At 33.9% G+C, this 22,704-nt stretch overlaps 1 protein-coding gene across 1 annotated transcript in view; it reads left to right on the forward strand.

The window, feature by feature from the left end:
- The window catches only part of CCDC88A (coiled-coil domain containing 88A), a 105,433-nt gene that overhangs the window by 39,373 nt on the left and 43,356 nt on the right, over positions 1-22,704 (forward strand). Inside the window, exons 6-12 of the mRNA XM_015557854.1 lie at positions 1,502-1,585; positions 3,350-3,490; positions 8,661-8,833; positions 15,165-15,246; positions 17,924-18,082; positions 19,728-19,874; positions 20,573-20,717. Of these exons, the coding sequence (XP_015413340.1) occupies positions 1,502-1,585; positions 3,350-3,490; positions 8,661-8,833; positions 15,165-15,246; positions 17,924-18,082; positions 19,728-19,874; positions 20,573-20,717 (931 nt within the window). The remainder of the gene's footprint in view (positions 1-1,501; positions 1,586-3,349; positions 3,491-8,660; positions 8,834-15,164; positions 15,247-17,923; positions 18,083-19,727; positions 19,875-20,572; positions 20,718-22,704) is intronic.

A 22,704-nucleotide genomic window follows, 5' to 3' on the forward strand; every position in this document is an offset into this window, starting at 1 on the left:
GGGCTCAGAGGCTGGCAGCCGCAGGCGGGGAACGTTGGTTTCCTCTGTCACTGAGGCAAGCAAGCCTCATGTTAGTTTCAAGCTTCCTGGCTGCCGGTCGCCATCTTGGCTGACTGTTAATTTGCATATCTCGCTGATTAGCCAATGAAAAGGGTAGCGGTCGTATGCCAAATACCATGTTTCTCTTCTATTAGTGTAGATGCTTGCAAATGTACTGTCCGAAGTCATTCTTAATTGTTCTTAGTAGGCCTGTCAAATATTACTTATACATAAAACTTCTTGTTTTTAAACAAATTTTTGTTTTATATCCCAAATTTTGGCTTCCTTCTCTAGTCACAGCTAGGGATTGCATGTTCCTGGTCATTTAATTTTAAATATTATATGTCATCCTAATAATTTTGTTTTTACACAATAATAGAGCTTTCTACATTATGGAAATATGTTTAAGTTAAATTGTATGGCAATAGAAATAGGATAGTATGATTTGATATAATAAATATATAAATATAAATCAGAATTTTGCTAAGTTTCTTAATGATCAAAGAGTTGATTTTCTTTTTGTGAGTATATAGTCTTCACTAGTGTTCAGTAATTGGCCTAGGAGATGTCAGTGGGCTAGACAAGGCAGTGCTGGTTATTTTGTATGCACTTCTCATTTGGTAGCTGGAGGAATACAGTTACGCTGGCAGTTGGAGTGCAGTATAAGAGATGTAGAGGGGAGGCAGAGATTAAGATGCATGTTAAACTGCTGTTTAATACTGTTTAGAAAGAAAAAGTTTAAGTTTGCATTTTAATATCTTTAATTTATATAATGTCTTTAAAATGTTACACAAATGCTGCCTTTATTCCGCTTGACACTTGTGTACTTGTATATACATTCTTAAATTTTGCCCCTAGTCACTTTGTTATAAATAAGTCAAATATTTATTGTATTACCTTATAAATGTTGAACGGGTACACAAAAGTAGGTTTCTTAGGCTGATAGGCTGAAGATGTGAGAATGAATTGGAAGCTTGAGGTAAAAATTGCTTACAGTTTTTCCCCAAGAAGAAAGGCTGTGTTGTTTGAGGATAGCCAAAGACTGACTGAGCATTTTGGCTGTATTCCGAATTCTGCCACTGACTCACTGTGGTTTTTGGCAAGTAACTTACCCTCCCTGAAACAAGTTCTTGATTCTTTACTTCTCTGTTTGTAAAGTTAGCATAATAATATTGTACTGACCTCAGATGGGTTGTGTAATGGTTTCCCACTTTAGAACTTTGAGGAATAAAAATAGTATGGATTTTCAGTGCCTTGCCTTTTAAATGAATACTTCTAAATTGTTATCTCTTTATTAGGTAAGCATATTAAAGAGACCATTTAAATGCAAAACAAAACAAAACCCTCATTGTACTGTTCAAAACATAGCCAAGAGTTTTACCCTGATGAGTTTTCAGTTTTACAACATATTAAGTACTATACCCTATAAAATATAAATGATCATTTTATTCATTTCTTTTAGTGTCAGAAGAAAGAAGAATTTATTGAAAGAATTCAAGGTTTAGATTTTGATACAAAAGCAGCAGTTGCAGCACATATTCAAGAGGTAATAACCTGTGTACAGTTTTTATGAAGCTCTGGTGTGTTCATATATCTCCCAAAATCATAGGATAAGCAAGAGCAAATCCAGGTCAAATATAGATGAACCCTGCTTTTAGACAAATTGCCATCTTCTCTTTAGAGACAGTTTCTTAAATGAATCAGTCATCTTATATGTGGTATAGTGCTAATCATAAATGTACTATTGTGTTTATACAGAGAGACATAGACAAAAATGTTACTTGAGGAATGAAGTATATGTCTTTTTTATATAGCACAGAATAAATAGTATAGTAAATGGAAGCAGCAGAAAGTGGATCATTGCATGTAATTCAAAACTGAAGTAAGGTAAGATGATAACTGTAGTATTTTGTCATTCAGTGGTTTTTCTTTGTATGAATGGACACAGCATAATTTTTATTGAAGATATTTGAATTATAAACGGTGATTTGTAATAATTTTATAAAAACTTAAATCTAGTACATATTGTGCAATGTCAAGTAATTGAAGTTACATATTTATTAATGCTTTTAAAAGCTGCTGTTTCTGCATTTATCTAGAATTGGTCCTTTAATCATGTATACTTTACAAGACTTTTTAGAATTAGAGCATGCTAAATTTTGCATGCTGGTTAGAAAGAGAACTAAGGGAAATGAGAGAATTTTTAAATAGTGAAAATTGGTAGTGTTTAAAATATTATGTATTTATTTAAATAACTTTGTGTTCCCATCATCTTTTCTCTTATTTAACATTCAGAGATACCTCCCTTCTTGTCAGTAATATTATTATCAACAGTATGTATGCATAGTAAAACTCTATAAACCATAGTTTATTGGTAGTTTCCCCTTATATGTATTTGTTTATGCTAGCTCTGTGGCTTGTATCTTATTTTGGATAAATGCTAATTGTTGCAAGTCACTAAATTTGCCACCATTCTTGAAAATGTTATTTTTGCTGCTTATTGCGAAAGCTAAAGCAAAATATCAGAATCATGGTGAGAAAAGAAAAGCAAGAACGAAGTATTTTACTTATGTAACTTTCATTTTTTTTTAAATCTTTATACTGGGAGTCCTTTTCTCCTTAGGTTTTGTAATGGTGTCATCTTCAGAATCTATAATGAATTAGCTTTTCAAGTATAAAAATACAAGAACATATATCCTATATGATTAAAAAACTTTTACTTTTAAAGTACAGTACATTTAGTATTATCTAATAAAAAGTTAAATTGATGTAGTTAAAGCAGTTGTCAGACATCAATATTACCTTCCTTTAAGAATGCTTTGAATGAAATATCGTTTTAAAAAAATATTTTTATTGATTTTTTAAAGAGAAGGTAGAGGGATAAAGAGTTAGAAACATCGATGTGAGAGAAACATCGATCAGCTGCCTCCTGCACACCCCCTACTGGGGAAATGCCCACAACCAAGGTATATGCCCTTGACCGGAATCGAACCGGGGACTCTTCAGTCTGCAGGCCAATGCTCTATCCACTGAGCCAAATCGGTTAGGGCTGAATGAAATATCTTATTTTTTTAATTGGAAAAGAAATAGAAATTTATTTAAAAATTTATATTTAAAAAATGTTTTTAAAAATTTTTAGTAGTAGCTTTTTCATCATTCATTACTTTTAAATGCTTTTTAAAACATCATATTTGCTTTTTATATTTTTATTATATGGGACATAATATTTGAGCTAATATTTTGCTAAAATGAAATAGATTTTAAGTATTAGCCATTTTAAAAGTTATGTATTTTGGTTGTTTTTCTAAAGGTAACCCATAATCAGGAAAATGTGTTTGATTTGCAATGGATGGAAGTGACTGATATGTCTCAGGAGGAAATAGAACCACTCTTGAAAAATATGGTGTTGCATCTAAAAAGACTTATAGATGAGAGAGATGAACATTCAGAGGTTTGTAAATTTCTTTCAGTATATTACCAAAGTTTGATTTCCAAAAAAAGAGAAAAAATAGCATTTAGAAACACTTCAGAATTGATACTTTCTTTATTAAAATACGGTATGCTTTTTTTGTGTGTGTGCGTGCACAACATAGGAACCAGAAAGGACATACGGGCCCCAGATTAGACAAATTTAAACAGTAAACTAGTAAACAGATTACAATTAGGGTTTCTTTCTTCCTTTCCTTTTAAATTATTATTCTGATTTTTTTCCTATATGTTTTCTTAAGTCATCCCCATAGCTCGGAAACAGTACAAAAGTGTGAAACTGAAAATATCGTTGATGTAAGTGGAAAAATCATTGCCTTGAAGCATAAGAATTTACTTAAGGATAATTTTTAGTTTTATTACCATGTGAGGTTGGAAAAAGGAGTGTTTTAATAAAAGGAGAATAACAGGTGCTCTGTATAAAATGTCCCACAAAAGTTCTCAAATTTTTGTAGTCAGTATAATGAGGTGTGATTTAAAAAAAAGAGAATTATTATAAACTTGTTTAAGACAGTACTTTGCTTTTTAAAAAGTGGAAAAATTGCTCCAGAATTTTTTGCCTGCGCTCTCTGAAAACAGCTTGTAATTTTTAGAGGAGTCTAGACTTCAATGCATGTGGTGGTGAGTAATATTTTCTGAGTATCAGACCAAAGTACTTGGCCAGTCAGGAGAATGTATAGCTTTGATCATTTGTTCCATTTACATGGAGACAGTTTTGAGCTGATTTATACAGCATTTGATTACTCTTGGGACAAATAAAAGACTATACAGAAGAAATTCCTCAAGATTTATTTTTATGAACAAAACTTTTATGTCTCTCTAGAGTATATTCAGTTCTGATGAGAATTTTTGGTTTTTCTTCAGTCATTGAAAAAGACAATATAGGAAATAAATATTTTAGAGCAATAATTAAAATTTTTTAAAAAGCTAATACAGTGAGACCAAAGAAATAAAAGAGTAAATTGAAAAAATCTCTAGTATATATCAAACTTATCCTGAATTTTGTTTCATTTTCAATCTGATTTTTGAACCATATGCTGTATCTTTTTTTATATTAGTATCTTTTCATCACTTTATTCATTTCTAGACCATCCCTTTGTATTTCAAGATATTAAAGATATTTTGTTAAGGTGTCCTCCAACTTCTGAGAAATTACTTCTAAAAATCTATACTTTGGCCCGGCTAGTGTCGCTCAATGGTTGAGTATCAACCTATGAACCAGGAGGTTGCGGATTGATTCCCAGTCAGGGCACATGCCTGGGCTCAATCCCTGGTAAGGGGCATGCAGGAGGCAGCCAGTCAGTGACTCTCATCATTCATGTTTCTCTCTCACCTTCTTCCTTCCTCTCTCTGAAATTAAATTTTTTTTAAAAATCTATACTTTGGTTTCATATGACTGATAAATTTAATCTCACACGAACTGATTAATATGGTATGAAGCAGTACATTATTTTGGAAAAATGTGAACAAAATACTTGTCATTACATTGTCTGTGTTAAAACTAAAAGGAATAATAAACACTATAGATTATTTGAAAAGCCTTTTTAAAACTTGCCTGATTAAGCATTTTTGTTGAATTTGTTTTTCTAACAAGGAAAAAAAGAATCAGTCTTATTCTCCTGTCTATAGTATTCAGGAAACAAGTTGCTATGTGATTTAATCCCAGTTCAGTTCTCTTGGGGGAGCGGGGAAAGGGAGAATTTTAATTTGGGTCATCAGGACTAATTAGAAAAGATAATTTTGAAAGTTATAAATACCAAAAGATAATATTGAAAGTTATAAATACCAAAAAGAGACATGTACCTAAACACTATAGGAATTTAAAGAAAGAAGATATTACTTGGATCTGCTCGTGGAATGTCTAGGATTGTAAGGATCAGAGAAGACTTATTTAATTAAAGTTATGCTTTAATGACATTTCCTGTCAGATTTTTGGGAAAATGTCCAGAGGCCTTTAGCCCAAGAAACTACCGTCATAAGAGAAAAGTCAAAGTGTTTACATAGTCTTCAATGGAAAATACCTCTAGATGCTCTTAATTCTTAGTAACAAGTTTCTTTCTTTCCTTTTTAAAAATATTTTTTCGGCCCATAGTTCTCTTGTGCTCTGTGCATTGGCATCTGGAAGCTCTTGATATCTCCATATCACCGTTTTTTTTAGTTCAATTGTAGTATGTGTCTCCAGTATTTTTCTTGAGTTCTCCATTTTATCAATTACTCAGTTAGAATATGTTTGAGCAGCTCATTACTATGCTGGATATGATCAGAGATATAAAGGAGGTATAAGAAAGATTATTTGGTTTACTGGAAAAAAATACATTGCAAATGAAAAATAAAAGGTAACAAGTTCTAATTTATTTGTGCATGAAACAAATATTTATTAAACACGGTGTACAAGTTAGAGTCAGGAGATGTTAGGAGACAAAATTACAGATAATTGAGACAGAAAGAAAATTAACCAATAAAAATTGACTCAGTGAAAATTGAGCCTGGGCTACTATGGAGATTAATGACGCTATGCACAGTGACAGGGAAGTTGGGCTAGACACACTGGATGAGTGGATAAGATGAATTATTGTCAATGAACATATAAACTATTTTTCAAAAAATACCATTGAAGAGAAATAGAAGAGTAGTAAGAGAGAAATGTGATCTTTTTTTCCTATATAGAAGAGACTTGTATGTATACCTTTGAAGAACAAAGAAAAAAGCCAATTGAAAATGTTATAGAAATAAGGACCATGTGTAGGGAGCAAGAGATATGTAAAAATGGAAGCTTTAATCTCAAGTGGTTTTGTTTCTTAGACAAGTTGGAGGAGAGGTCATTTGTTGGAAGTAATGATAGCTGTTTGCAGTTGAAGGTGTAAGTAAAGAAAGAGGATTATATTTATAATAGCCATTATGGGGAAATTTGCCAGGAAATCAGAGAGATTTTCCATAAAAGGATGGATGGACATTGGAAAGAGCTTAATTGAAAATAGACCTGTAGTTGGGCTATGTATTTGTTGTTGTTTTTCTCTTGAGTTCTTGATTACCTTGGAGCAGAAATGGGGAGAAAAAATGATGATAGGTAAGGAAAATAACATAGTGTTAGAGTCAGATTTGAAATTGAATTCCTTTTATATATATTATTAGATGTGTGACTTTGGTTATTTAATCTAAAATAGACATAATACTTATCTTACAAATTATAGTATTGGATGAGATCTTGTTGGAAAATCTCTAGTTAGAAGTTCTGTAAATATTTCCCTTTTTCCCCCTCAAAAGAGTGAGCCATAGGCAAAGATGGCATGGTAGTGTTAAATTAGAAAGTAAGGGTGACATTTACGGACCTAATTGTAGCTCCAGGCTGATTAAGAACCCTAGAGTAGGCAGGAAAAATTTGTTGGACTGGATAAAAGGGGGGAGTTGAATGATTAAAGGTTCAGGCATAGGTATGGTGATATGGGAGTAATGATAGTTAAGGAATCATGGCATAAAAGAGGAATGGTGCCTTCACTGTAGAAGCCTGTATGTACCAAATAGGGAATGGATGAGGAGTTGTAGAGAGAAAAGAACTTGGGAAGTCACATTCTGTGGTTTATGAATAGACAAACTAGAATCTGTGAAAGCGATTGTTGGATAGACCTTCATTCAGGTGCAGAAATATATCTCAATGATAAGGAAATGAATTCCGTGTGTGGTTTAAAAAAATAAAGGAAGAGGAAAAATAATGATTTAGTGAGAGTGGTGTAAGACTTGGTAATGAGAAACTAAGTGAGGATGGTGATCTCATGGTCCTGAGATGGTAATCCCACCCATTCTGTCTGATATAGGACAGTTGAAGTTTCCATAGAAGACAAATTCTGTTTGTCAAAGAAGTTTGAAAAAAAAGCTGAGAAATTGGTAGAATAAGAAAATTTTTCAATAAAAGGAAAATTAGGGGAATGGATGAACATGATTGAGTGAGGTACATGTAGATTAGAAAGCCCTTAAAGTCCAGATTTAGGATAACCAGGAGATTTGTGTTTTATAGAGGGGTTCTAGAAAAAGTGATTAGGGAAGGAAGCATTGAGATGGGAAGCAGATTGGAACTATTGTAAGAGAGAGTATAAAATATAGAGTTGAGACTGGCTTGGAGTCTTGCCATTGCTACTAGCTAATTGTGTGATTATGAACAAGTCAATTTCTGTGCCTCAGTTACTTTGCAGAATTAAGAGACTGAATGAGACATCTGCGATTCTGGTAGTTCGCTCTGAGATACCTGTTTACAATTCTAGAGCATTGTCCAATTCTGTAATGATGGCAAGATTATATTTCTGCACTATCTACACTAATAAAAGAGAAACATGCAAATTGGTGTCACTCCGCTATGCCACCAGCCAATCAGATGAGCATGCAAATTAACGCAATAAAGATGGCAGTTAATTTGCATACGCAGGCAGGGAGTGAAGACTGAAGACAACATAGAAGGAAGCCAAGTGCTGCAGAAGGGAGTGAAGCTGCGGAAAAGTAAGCAGGGCGGGAGGGAAGCAAGCAGGGCGGCGGAGGCGGGAGCGAAGCCTGCCTCGGTGGGTTTCGCTCCCTTCTCTGCTTCGTTCCGGCCACAGGAAGCCCTATTCTTGCAGGAATCTTCCTGCAACGGGCCTCTAGTCCAATATAATAATCATTAGCTACATATGGCTGTTGTGCTCTTGAAATGTGCCTAGTGTGACTATTGAACTGTATTTTTAATTTTTTAAATTTGTACTTCAATAGCCACTTGTGCTGCTGACTACCATATTTGATAGCACAGTTGTAGATATTATCATTCTTGGGTTAATTTCTTTCCTATGTCAAGTCTTTTATGCCTTTCTGGCAGTTGCCATCAGGTCTAATTATTTTACTATAATTGATTTCTTTTGTTAAACTAAAAATGGAAAAGAGTATTGTCGTCTTCTACTATTATCTTCTACTATTACTAATAGCTTGTCCATGACCCATTGATTCAAACTTTTAATAATGACAACTAAATATGACAGAGTTGAGTTTTTTTTATCAATGAATTGTTTTGATATTATAGTATAATACTTAGAGACAGTGAATAGTGTTCATGTATTTAGGTCTTTGATATGTAAAATACTAAAAGTGAGTCTGTGTTCATTTCCACATTTCCTTAGACCATCATAGAACTCTCTGAAGAACGGGATGGTCTTCATTTTCTACCCCATGCGTCTTCATCTGCACAGTCACCCTGTGGTTCTCCAGGCATGAAGCGGACAGAAAGTCGACAACATCTGTCAGTGGAACTGGCAGATGCTAAGGCCAAGATAAGAAGGCTGAGGCAGGAATTGTAAGTTGCCAATTTTCAAGATTCATTGAATTTATATGGTTGAAAGGTGACCTAAACAATATTTGTAGGTTTATGGCATATAGATAGTAGTTCTTAATTGCTGGCCTGAGTCACAATTTTTACTAGTTTTTGTCAAAATGAGAAAAATGAGACCAGCATTAGGTTTTTTTAATGCTAAATCTTAAAAATTTAAAGGATGCCCTTGATTCTGGATTTATGCCCTACTTACCTAGTGTTAAAATGCCCTTTCTTTTATAAAATAATGTTCTTCCTTGGCAGATTGGGATCTCCTTATATTTTTATTTTTACATGCTTTAAGTACAAAACATTGACAACCACTGATACAGATCAATAAGTTTAGCTCTTTTAAAATTAATGTTGTAGCCCTGGCCTGTGTGGTTCAATTAGTTGGAGCATCATCCTGTGCACTGAAAGGTGGTGGGTTCAATTCCAGTCAGGCAGGACACATACCCAACTTGTGGATTCCATTCCTGGTGGGGCATGTTAGGGAGGTGGCCAATCAATCTCTCTCTCTTCTCTCTCTCTCTCTCTCTCTCTCTCTCTCTCTCTCTCTCCCCCCACCCTCTTAAAATGAATAAAATATACATATAAAAATAAAATTAATGTTATAAAAGACTGAATTGTTGACATACAGTTTTACAAATAATTTTGTGTGTGTATCTTCTGCATTGAGTAATTGAAAAGTGAGTCTGTGTTCATTTCCACATTTCCTTAGACCATCATAGAAATGACTGACTCATGTACTTAGCAGTGGTAAATATTCAGATTGGTTGGTGCTGGTGAAATTATCTTTCAAAGAACATTACAGAAAAGTCAGTATGTGTCACATAGGTATTCCTTGGTGAATCACATGTAAAGACATGACCAATCCCTGCTGGGGATTTTTTATTTTGCACTTAAAAAAGAACAAAGGATTTTTGTATTTGGACTTTTTCTTTTTGTTGTTTTCTTCCCTGGAATTTGGGCTTTAGAGTATAGATTTAAATTTAAAGCCACAATATAGCGATTAAATTTATTTACTGATTGTTTAAAGCAGTTGGTTTAAGAAAGTAATTAAATATGCAAGGTAGAAAAAAAACACAGTTTATAGAAAAATGTGAAAAAAAATAAATACAGCCTACATTGTGGATGTCTGCATTATTATGTATCTATTGCAGTGAACACGCCCAGGATATTCTATAAACAGCTGCACCAGGAAAATTAGGGAAGCGATTGCTGTTATTAGTTTGACTGGCAGTTAATGGATAGCCTAAACAGTGAACACTAGTTTGTTCCATATAATTTAGTACCATCTTCTCCAGTCTTTAGATAAAGCATGCAATTAGAACTGCAATGCTGGCTGTGAATTCATTTAACATTTTGCACTATATTAGAATTTGATTTTTAAATAAAATTTACTTGCCATGGAGTTATTAAAATGCCAAACATCTCAAAAGGGATTGATAAGATTTGGTCTTTCATATGCTGATTAGAAAATGTAAAAATTTTTTATTAGTAAATAAATATGCTGTATATAGCAAGTATTCCTAGAAACTAGCATCTCATCAGATACTATCTAATATCTTTGTTGTCCTTAAAAATGTGTTCCTTGGTGGATTTCTTCTATTAAAATTTATTTTACATTTTTTTGCTGGGACAGATCTTTACTAAAGTGATGAAGTATGAAAATCAGGATGGATAAAAATAGTTCAGATTGCCTTAGACCTAATGGAAATAAATAATTGTAATGAGAACATGCACATTAACTAATAACATACTTATGGGTGGTACATTATAAAATAATTGCTTTTTACTTATTAACATATAGAGTAAAAGTATTATTTGCATTTTGGCTGGAAGTAATTTCCTTAAAAATTACATTTTTTTGCAGTAGTTAACACTATCAAAAGCTTTCTTTAATAATTTTTCTACCTTCATGAATCCCATGTTTTCAGAGATTTTGTGTCACACAAATTATTCTTTTTAATTGAGATATAATTTATATATCAGAAAATTTCTTTTAAAGTATACAATTCAATAATTTTTAGTATATTCATAGAGTTGCACAACTCTCACACATTGATTGCAAGACATTTTTGTCACCCCAAAGAGAAAGGCCATACCCATTAGCAGTCAGTCCCAGTACCTCTTTGCCCTTGACAACTCTTGGCAAACACTAATATATTTTCTATTTCCATGGTTTTGCCTATTCTGGAAACTTCATATAAATGGATTGTACATTATATGGTATTTCGTGACTTCTTCACTAGTACAATGTTGTCAAGGTTGATCCATGTTGTAGAATGTATCAGTATTTCATACTTTTTATGATTAAATACCATTAGATGGATATATACCATGCTTGGTTACTTATCAGTTGATGGGCATTTGACTTGTTTACATTTTTGGCTATTATGAATAATGCTCCTATGAACATTCATGTGCACATTTTTGTGTGGACATGATGTTTTCAATTCTCTAGGGTATACACTGAGAAGTGGAAATGCTAGGTCATATGGTAGTTCTATATTTAACATTTTGAGGAACTGTTAAACTATTTGGCTGCACCATTTTGTATTCCTACCAGCAATTTCTCCATATCCTCACCTATACTCATTTGACACCTTTTGATTATAGCTATCCTAGTGGGTATGAAGTGATATCTCATTGCGGGTTTGAGTTGCATTTCCCTGATGACTAATGATGGTGAGCATCTTTTTCTGTACTAATTGGCCATTTGTATATCTTCTTGGAGAAATGTCTATTTAGATACTTTTCTCACTTTTAAATTGAATTATGAGATAAACTTTTAAAAAATATATTTTTATTGATTTGTTATGAGATAAACTTTTAAAAAAATATATTTTTATTGATTTCAGAGAGAGGAAGGGAGAGGGAGAGAGAGAGAAACATGAATGATGAGAGAGAATCATTGATTGGCTGCCTTCTGCATGCCCCCAGCTGGGGATCGAGCCCATAACCCGGGCATGTGCCCTTATTCAGAATTGAACCTGGGATCCTTCAGTCCACAAACCGACGCTCTGTCCATTAAGCCAGACTAGACCAGCTAGGGCCAAGCTCATGAGCTTTTGATACATTCTGCCTGAGTGTCACTCCTGGCTCAACACTTCTTAACTGAGTCACTCTGACCAAGTTAACCTCTTTTTAAAAAAAATATATTTTATTGATTTTTTTATAGAGAGGAAAGGAGAGGGATAGAGAGTTAGAAACATCGATCAACTGCCTCCTGCACACTCCCTACTGGGGATGTGCCCGCAACCAAGGTACATGCCCTTGACCGGAATCGAACCCGGGACCCTTCAGCCCGCAGGCCGACGCTCTATCCACTGAGCTAACCCGGTTAGGGCTGACCAAGTTAACCTCTTTAAGGCTGCTTGGTTTCGTAGCCTAATAACTAGGAATACTTCTGCCTATTGTCAGATTGTTATGTGATGTAAATATGTAAAGTGAACAGTGTCTAGTATTACTAGTAAGTGCTCACTAAATGTGAGCTGCTATCAGTGCTATTATTTCTTAGAAGGCTCTTGTAAGGATTAAGTTCTTAGCAAAGTGTGAAGTGCTTAGCGAAAATGCCTAGCACAGGTAATGAGAGCTTGACAATTGTTAGCCAAAAGATAGGCCCAAAACATGAAATCAGCAAAAGAGTCGGTAAAGTAGAAAAACCTGAGTGTGAAGTCATAGAAGCCAGTGGACAGATTGTCAGGAACAATGGAGTTAATGCTATGCTACTAAATTTTTCAGAGAGATCTGAAAATAATCCACTGGATTTGGGAATAAAGATGTAATTGACTCTATGAAAACCAGTGTTAGTGGGGATGTGTGGATGGAAAACCTTATTGCTATAAATATAGTGGTCAAATGGGTGCACAAACATTTGAACTCCTGGATAACTGTTTTGGAAAATTTATTTAAATTTGTACCTCACACACACCAAAGTGAATTCCACATGGATTAAAGCAGCGGTCACCAACCTTGCAGACCTCACGGACCACCGGTTGGCGATCACTGGATTAAAGAGCTAAATGTAAAAAATGAGATAATGCTAAAAGAATCAGAAAGTAATATGCAGATGAATATATATTTGTTCTCTAGGTAGGGAAGAACTGTATACAAAAGCAAAAAAAAGTATTTGTAAAAGGTGGTTGCTCTATTTGTATAAAAATATAAATATGTAAACATCCAGAAAAAAATAAAATTAAAAGCATTTGACAATATTTCTCAGAAAGCAAAACAGAATTTTTATATGACCCTGCAGTTCTACTCCTAGATACTGTATATCCCCCCAAAATTTAAAACAGGAACTCAAACAGATACTTTTATGCCATTGTTCATTGCAGTATTATTCCCAAAAGCCAAAAGGTAGAAACAACCTCAGTGTCCATGAACTGATGGATGGATAAACAAAATGTGCTATAGGCATGTGATGGACTGTTATTCGGCCAGAAAAAGGGATGAAATTTTGATAACTGCTACAACATGGATGAGCCCTGAAAACAATTCGCTAAGTGAGAAATCAGATACAAAAGGACAAATATTTTATGATTCCACTTAAATGAAATATCTTTAATAGACAAATTCAGAGAAACAGAAAGTAGATTAGAGGTAGAGGCTGTGGGGGTCTGGGGGAATTGGAGAGTTATTGCCTAATGGGCACAGAGTTTCTGTTTGGGGTAATAAAAGAGTTTGGAAATAGATAGTCATGGTCGTTTAACAACATTTTAAATGTAATTAATGCCACTGAATTGTACATTTAAAAATGGTTAAAATTGTACACTTAAAAATGGTACACTTAAAATTGCAGTTTTATGTCATATATGTCTGTATATATATGTATATATATTACTATAATAATAAATAGAATTTGTTTATACTTTTTGAAAAAAATTGATAATCTTAATCTATAAAGAAATATTTGTAAGAAATCTTATAAATTGCAAAAGTGTAATAGCTTTTTATCATTTTAATGCCACAAACGTAAGAAAACAAATTTAGCCTTTCCTAGTGTTCAAATAAATGTAAATTAGAACAGTGACAGCATTTTTCAGTTGTTAAATTGTTTCACATATAGGCACTTTTATCCTCTGTTGTTGCCTTATAAATTGATATTGACTTTTCTGGAGGGCAGTTTGACAAAATTATATCAAGTACCTTTAAACCTATAATTTAGTTTTAGAAATCTGTCCTGTATAATGTACAGTGAGTGGCCAGATTATTATGACTCTCCAGATTGTTATGACCACCCTATCAGTACTTCATTGACACTTCTAAAAATACTGAATATTGAAAACTTCCTAAGCAAATACTCTCAAGGTTTTATTATTATTATTATTATTATTATTTGCATAACTAATTCACTTCATTATACTGATGGGATGGCCATAATAATCTGGCCACTCAGTGTATAATGTATAATGAGTTCATTTACCAAAACATTATTTATTACTATAAAGAATAAAATCCACTTAAGTAAATTAATTATGGTTCCTCTGTCAAAGGGACTATTTCTCCATTAAAAATTATAGTTTTGAGTATACCTGAAACCTGTATAATTTTATTAACCAATGTCACCCCAATAAGTTCAATTTAAAAAACATTAAAAACATAAATTGGATGTGCTAAAAAATTATGGTTTTTAAAAACTGTATGGGTGTGAGAGATGTCAACAGCAGATTATTTTCTACAATGAACAGTTATCTTTTTTACTAGAAAACTAGAAAGTTGAAAAGTAGAAATAATGGAAACTTGATTTTGAGGAGGTTGGCTCTGAAGGGCAGATAGAAAACTGAGAAAGTAAAGCAGTGTAAAGAGAAAAAATTTAGAGAAATTTGAGGATGTTTTTAGGCTTCAGGAAAGAAACCAAGAGAATTGTAAAGATTTAGGTATCCGTGTGGCAGGGTATAATTTCCTTTAGGCCATTGTGAATGTTGAAAATAGTTTGGAGTCCTTTATAAGTCTCAAACCCAGATAGTATTGCATTGCATAAAAATTTGTTCAGCGTATTTGGTTTTGACTGTGCAGAGAGGGAGAAAGAGAAAGAAGAATGGGAATGGGAGATGTCAGGAAAGATGGAGAGAAACTACCTTATTAACTATGGGGATGCTAATCATTGAGGTTTAGGGGGAGTTTTATTGATGACATCTAATCATATAAATTCCTAAAATCTATTTCCTGTCTTTTCCCCCTGGGTTGGAGTCATGGCTAATACTATGTTCAACTAGACATTTAGTAATAATAATTTGTATTCATGAAGGTATCAATAGTTTTTTAAAGCAGTAAGCTTACTTTTTAATAAATGTTTTTTGCACTTAAGGGAGGAAAAGACCGAACAGTTGCTGGACTGCAAACAAGAACTTGAGCAAATGGAAATAGAACTAAAAAGGCTGCAGCAAGAGGTTTGTACCTGTAACTTTTATTACATAGGACCACTAAGTAATTGGAAATTGGAAATTGATTTTTCTCCTTATAATTTATAACGTTTACCTTAATACTTTCTGAGGTTACTGAGATTTCAAGAGATCTCATTACTTTTTCAGTGTTTTTCTCTTCAAAAATGCCAGAGCCAAAACTAGAAATCATAGGCTGTGGGCTTTTTTTTTTTTCCCCCTGTATCAGTGCTGTTTAAACTTTGCTAAGATTCAAAGGAGCCTCAGGATTAGGGCAGTTCCAAGTTTCTCTTTTTTATGTAACTGGCTTCTGTGGGCTTGGAAGCTGAAACAACTACACTATAAATTGTGGCTGCTAATGTATATCTCCCTAGGTCTCCACTCTCTAATGGTGCTTTATGTTATATAAGACAGAATGCCTTTAATTTTTCATTCTTTTCCTATTAAATAAGATAAAACTTTTTACTTTAAAAAAAAGGGGGTTTTTTACTAAAGGGTTTTTCTTTGCATCTTTAACCAAGATTTAAGAAGTTACTACTTTTAATCACTGCATAATGTTTTGTTTTCATTGGTATGAATTGAAGTAAAGCTAGACAATTTTCTTTACCTTACCTCCCCTAACCTGCATTTTAACTTCAGGGCATACTGCACTTGCGGGGTCATAAACTGGGACTTTTCTGTACTCTTCGTTTTTTATTTTTTGACCTTTCTAGATCTGTGAGATTGGACATGATGATCTTTATTTCTAGATATGCTGTGGCTGCTCTTCCACATCTTGGTAGCAGGGTTTTTTTTGTATCAGTATTACCTCCAAAACAGTGGTTCTCAATCTTTTTGGTCTTAAGACTTTCTTCCACTCTTAAAAATTAGTAGGATTATATCTACTGGTGTTTACCAAATTAGAAATAAAAGCTAAGAGTTTTTTTTTTTAAATATATTTTTTATTGATTTTTTACAGAGAGGGAGAGAGATAGAGAGTCAGAAACATCGATGAGAGAGAAACATCGATCAGCCGCCTCCTGCACATGCCCCACTGGGGGTGTGCCCACAACCCAGGTACATGCCCTTGACCGGAATCGAACCTGGGACCTTTCAGTCCACAGGCCGACGCTCCATCCACTGAGCCAAACCGGTTTCGGCAAAAGCTAAGAATTTTAAAAATATTTATTAATTTGTTTTAAAAACAATATTCAACCCATTCCATCCTATATAATAAAAGCCTAATATACTAAGTGTCCAGTTGTCCAGTCGTCCATTCAACCAATCAAAGCGTAATATGCTAATGATATGCTAAGACCACTCAACTGCTCACTATGACGCGCACTATCAGGTGGCAGACGCTTCAACTGGTAGGTTAGCTTTCTGCTGGGGTCCCGCCGATCAGGACTGAGTGAGACAGACTGGACAAGCCCTGGAGCCCTCCCGCAGACACAGCCAACCTCCTGAGTCCCTCCCTGGCCCCGATCGTGCACTGGTGGGGTCCCTGAGCCTGGCCTGCGCCCTCGCAATCTGGGGCCCCTCAGGGGATGTCGGAGAGCCGGTTTCGGCTTGATCCCACAGGCCAGGCCGAGGGACCCCACTGGTGCAGGAATTTGTGCATCGGGCCTCTAGTGTTAAAGTTTAAAGTTTATATTTTAAGTAAATATTATTTTACAAAACAAAAACTAGAATGTACTCTTACATTTTTGCAAATTCCTTTAATGCCTGCCTTAATTGAAGACTACTGGATTCTCGAATCTATTTCTGAATTTATTCATTTAAGATACTACATGCCATGTAGCTTCAGAAAACGCTACTGTGCCCTCATGGGAGAATGAGAGTGAAAAAGAGAAATAATGTATTAGGATTATTTTGAAAATAGTTTTGACCTCATGAACTCCCTGAAAGGATTTCAGGAAACCACAGAAGTCCTTGTATCACACCTTAATAACTAGTGTTCTAAAGGATTAAGGATTATGAGAAGCTTTTTTTGAATTTTAATATTTGTCTCAAATGGCATTAAGATATGCATTAAACATATGCACTAATCATTTTACTTGGAAGCATTAAAAAACCAGCAGGATTTTAGTATGTTATAGTATATCTGAATAGAACCATTATTTCTCTAAAGTAACTAATGATCAACTTTAATAATACAGTTTGGCTCTCTTTTGTGTTCCCTGTCCTGTATTTTAAAGTCAACTTTCTTTTAATCTTAAATTAATTGCAAATGGTTATGTTAGGTAAAGGTTAACTTATTTTAAAACATCCTGAGTAATTTTTACATTCCAAATTTTTTAGAGTGGATAGGGGAGGTGAGGCGGGAGTGAGGAAAGGGGGAACAAAAAGAAAGAGAGAGAACGTGAGAGAGAGACAGAGACAGACAGACATGGATGTGAAAAAGACATATCGAATGGTTGCCTCCTGCACACACCCCAACCGGGGCCAGAGATCGAGTCTACAACCCAGGTATGTGCCCTTATTGGGAATTGAACCCAAGGCCCTTCAGTGCACAGGCCCAGGCTCTCACCACTTTGTCACACTGGCTGGGGCTATATCTCCCCATTTAATGGAGGTATAATTTACATACCACAAATCCACATTTCTGAAGTATATAATGTATTGATTTTTTAGTAGATTTCATCAAGTTGTGTGACAAAGGAAATAGAAAATAATATTTAAAATATTAATATTTATTTATGTTTAGAACATGAATTTGCTTTCGGATGCTCGTTCTGCAAGAATGTACCGAGATGAATTAGATGCACTTCGAGAGAAGGCAATCAGAGTTGATAAGCTTGAGAGTGAAGTCAGCAGATATAAAGAAAGGCTGCATGACATTGAGTTTTATAAAGCAAGAGTTGAGGTATGTTGCATAATTTAAACCATTCACAATTTATTTCTATAAAAACTGTTATGATTTTCAAAATTCAGTGAAAATGTACTTAATGAATGGAATTGTTGAAATGTTTAGCAAACTAAATACGTTTAGATGTTTATTTTATGATAGATCGGCATATTGCTTAGAATTTTAAAAAGGGGTATTTGGACATTAAATTTTACTTAAGTCTTTGGGGCTCTTCTTTTATCCCTTTATTTAACATTATAGGTAGAGCAGATTTTTGAAGTCCTTCCCTCATAGTCAAAATAAAGTATTTCTCTCTACTAATTTTAAACTTGTTCCTAGGAGTGAAAACAGACATATTGCTGACTCAACTCAGAATGCTAAATTAGGATCAATGAAGTCACTTGTGTGTGCACATCTGCTCATACACTCTCTTTCTCATCGAATCATATAAACATATAAACAAATTAGGAGAAACATTTTCCATACTTAATGATTATTGTACAATGTTGCATGAAGTTGAGTTTGACATTGACAGCAAAAAATTGATAATCTTTGCATCTGCATCCTTTTTTCCTTTCTTAGTTAATTTCTTCATTGTCTGCAAACAGTGGAGATCTTGGTCATGTTTATTATGGGGATAAGAAGGAAGGAGTATGCAAAAATTAAGAAGTGAAAACATTATTAGAAAACATAGAACATTTGAGCCTGAAAGTTATCAAAAATAGACCAAATAGACTATAAAGATAAGGTATATATTAATTCTTTGCCAATTTTTTAAATGAGTATATGGCACTGTTAAAGGATCCTTATAGATGCCACTGTTTTAATATACTTTCTCTTGAAGTTAGCTTATAAATTACAGGCATAAAGCTTAGCAAGATAGATTTGTGAACATATGTCTTCAAAACAAATGTAGGGATTTAAAACATGTCCTCAAGATGCTTATGTAAAATATTTGTTGATAAAGCCTTTATTTATGATTTATGTGAGTATTAGTTCAAAGTCTTGGAATTTTACTCAAAAACCCCAAACCCTTCACTTCTAAGTTACAGTTTAAGTGGAGAGAATTCTTTAAATCTATTTCAGTAAATAAATTAAGTTCTAATTCTATGGAAATTTATGTGTTAAATATCTGTAAGACTCTCTATACTTAGTTTTTTCTCCTTGTGATTAAGGGATTTAAATGTACCCTGACAATTTTATGTGAAATTATAGTAGAATTACTCATTCTAATAGAAGTACTGAGTGTTTTGTTTGCATAATAGCTTAAATTTTGGGGGAGAACTAAAGCCAAGAAAAAAATCAGCTGTATTTTTATTATTTAGTAGCTTTACTCTTGCACAGAACTGTTAATAAAGACAGATTAATGTCTTTTTAAATAAGTTCTTATTGTTTTTTTTAGAGGAAGGGAGAGGGAGAGAGATAGAAACATCGATTGGCTGCCTCCTGCATGCTCCCCATGGAGGTCAAGCCTGAACCTGGGTATGTGCCTTGACTGGGCGTAGAATTGGCAACCTCTTGTGCATGGGTTGATGCTCAACCACTTGAGCCACTCTGGCCAGATTAATGCCTTATTTTACAACCAAGAATTTTTATGTTTCAGACTTTAAAAAATTAGCAGATATTAACATGTTTGTGATAAACCTACTTGAAATGTTTATAGGAATTAAAAGAAGACAATCAAGTTTTACTAGAAACAAAAACCATGTTGGAAGACCAATTAGAAGGAACTCGAGCTCGTTCTGATAAATTACATGAATTAGAGAAAGAGAATTTACAACTAAAGGCCAAACTGCATGATATGGAAATGGTAAGTATTGTAAGGAAGATCAATTGCATGACCTCTAACGAAGCATTCTGAGGTTCATCTGACTTCCCTATAATGACAAAGGACAGCAGTGTCCTAGATGCTTTCACAAAGAAGAGATGAGCTAAATAAATTCAGTGCTTGCAATTTTGTGGATGTGGGAGTAGTGCAAATTTCTGCTTTTGTTATAGAGGGGTGTTATTGATTTTGCCTTGTGTTTTAAAAATAAACTCTAATAAGCTATTTTGTCAAATGCCTTTAAAATACAGAAATAAAACTATTTAGCATTGAGTCAGAATCTCTTGTTATATTACTAAATTAATATGTTGACTATGAAGAAATGTTTTCCGTGTCCCCAAAGCTCACTTTAAAGATGTGCCCACAACCAAGGTACATGCCCTTGACCGGAATCGAACCCGGGACCCTTGAGTCCGCAGGCCGACGCTTCATTCACTGAGCCAAACTGGCTAGGGTGCCAAAGCTCACTTTAAAAGAATATCAGACACCTGGTCAGTATAATGACCAATTGTGATTATAATAACTGGTTATTGCCTTTAAACTGTGAAAATTTTAAGCAACTCAAAATTTATCCTCATTATTTAGTTTCTGATAAATAAAAGTTATAAGTAATAAAATATTAGCTTGAGATTGTACTGTTTCTTAGCTTTCTTTTCTCTTCCTACTTCCTGCCAACAAAAAAGGAACGCGATATGGATAGAAAAAAGATTGAAGAATTAATGGAAGAAAATATGACTTTGGAAATGGCACAGAAACAAAGTATGGATGAATCATTACATCTTGGCTGGGAGTTAGAACAAATATCCAGAACTAGTGAACTTTCTGAAGGTATTCCCAATACTGTTTTACTTAAATGGGATGGTGAATAAATAAAGTTGAATTAATGCTTACATTTCTGGATATTTCATTGCAGTTATTTTCCCTAGCTGGAGATGTTTCGGCAGGCCAGCTGCCCCTAGCTATGATTTCACAGAGCAATTTGTTATTGCCACATTGCTGGGTCTGATTATCTTTGCGTGTCTTACAGCGAAACTTTTTTTTGAGTGCAATCACAGATTTGATCAGTTGTTTAGGCATTATTTTGTTAGTATCATAAGAAACTAGAATACCAATTTATTAATTTATTTTGAGAAGTATAGCCATCTACTAAATAGAACAGAAAAGTTGCATTAACTGGTCAGCTATATTTTTACTATATTCAAACCTAAATAGGAAGTCAAAATTATTGGGAAGAGTTTTAGGTGAATATGTAGCCAGAATAGAACAAGTTAAGGATCTCCATGGCTATGTTCATTAGTATATGAGAATTATTATCCCCATTTTAGGATTATATCTAACAACTAGTTAAGCCCCAGTTTTACCCTGGAGATAATGAAAGATGCCCCCTGCCCCCAGATAAATTTTTAACTCTTGACTCTTTTTTCTTAAACTCCACTATTGACTTATCTTCTGTCTTAAAACTGGTCATATACTATACAATAAAGTTGTTTGTATTATAGCTGTGATTATGCTAATACTGATATACTTCCTTGAAATTACACTCAGGTCCCATTATTTGAATTAGACAGGTTCCATATTTCCTCACTTAGATTTTAGATTCTTCCACCTGCTTTCCTTCAACAGGTATTTATTAAGCACCTACCATGTGTAAAATACTGTACCAGGCCCTGAGGACATAGTGGTGTGGTAGATGTAAAGTCTGAAGACGGTTTATAGTCTGGCTCTTGCAGAATAATTACTTTTACACATGTCTCATATTTGCTACCATTAGACTTTTCACTTGAGAAGTTTTACACTTGAGAACCTACTTACAAATTCTAGGACCCTAGGTAAATTTCCTACCTAGTAAGTGATGGTATTCATCCAGTGGGCTTGCTGAGATGTAACTTAAAATAGTTGTGGAACTTCTTTTATTATATTCCTTGTGAATTGAGTTACAAAGAAAGCAATTCAGACTTAAATGTTTTCTACTTTGAAAGTAGTTAAAATTATACTGTTAAGAGTTTCATCTAAGTGAGGACAATAATAGTAAGTACCTTGAAGGGTTGTTGTGAGGATTGAATTTCTTAATACTTAAGAAAATGTACGGGGTGTATAGTAAGCATTTGAATGTTAAGCATGATGATGATGATGATCATTATATCAGTAGCTTTGCAGTTCTTAGCTGGGGTCACATACCTGAATATTTGTTTTAATGTGGTGTCATTTTTGTTTGTTTGTTTTTTAAATATACAAGGGCTTTTCTTTCTAGAAAATTTGTAGAATATGGAAAAATATAAAGGAGGAAATCAGTCACGAATAATTTCTTAAATCATTTTCACATTTGAAAAAACTTGCTTCTAAACTTTTCTACACAGACATAGGATTTTAGACATCAGATTAATGTGTATGCACAATTTGGATTTCTTTTTGTACCTAAGACTATATTACAGGCATTCTTTAGTATTGTTAAAAATGTGTTGTAAGCATTCGTTTTAATTATCATAGTCTGACTTGAAGCTTCTTTGAAGTACATTCGTAGTATTCATGGTATTCAAAGAATTATTGAGGTATATCATATATTTTAGCCTAATTATTTTAAAATTTAAATTCTTTATTGTGTAAAGTATTACATAAGTCTTCTTTTCCCCCCATAGACCTCTCCTCGACCACCCGCATCCACCAGCATATGCCCTTACCCCTCTACTATCTGTGTCCATGTGTATGCATATAAGTCCTTTGGTTGATCTCTTACCCCCTTACCCCCACCCTCCCCTACTTTCCCTCTGGGGACTGACAGTAAAACTTACTTGCTTTGATGTCATGTTTTCTTTTG

Source organism: Myotis davidii, unplaced genomic scaffold, assembly GCF_000327345.1.
Source record: "Myotis davidii unplaced genomic scaffold, ASM32734v1 scaffold6, whole genome shotgun sequence".
Taxonomy (NCBI): domain Eukaryota; kingdom Metazoa; phylum Chordata; class Mammalia; order Chiroptera; family Vespertilionidae; genus Myotis; species Myotis davidii.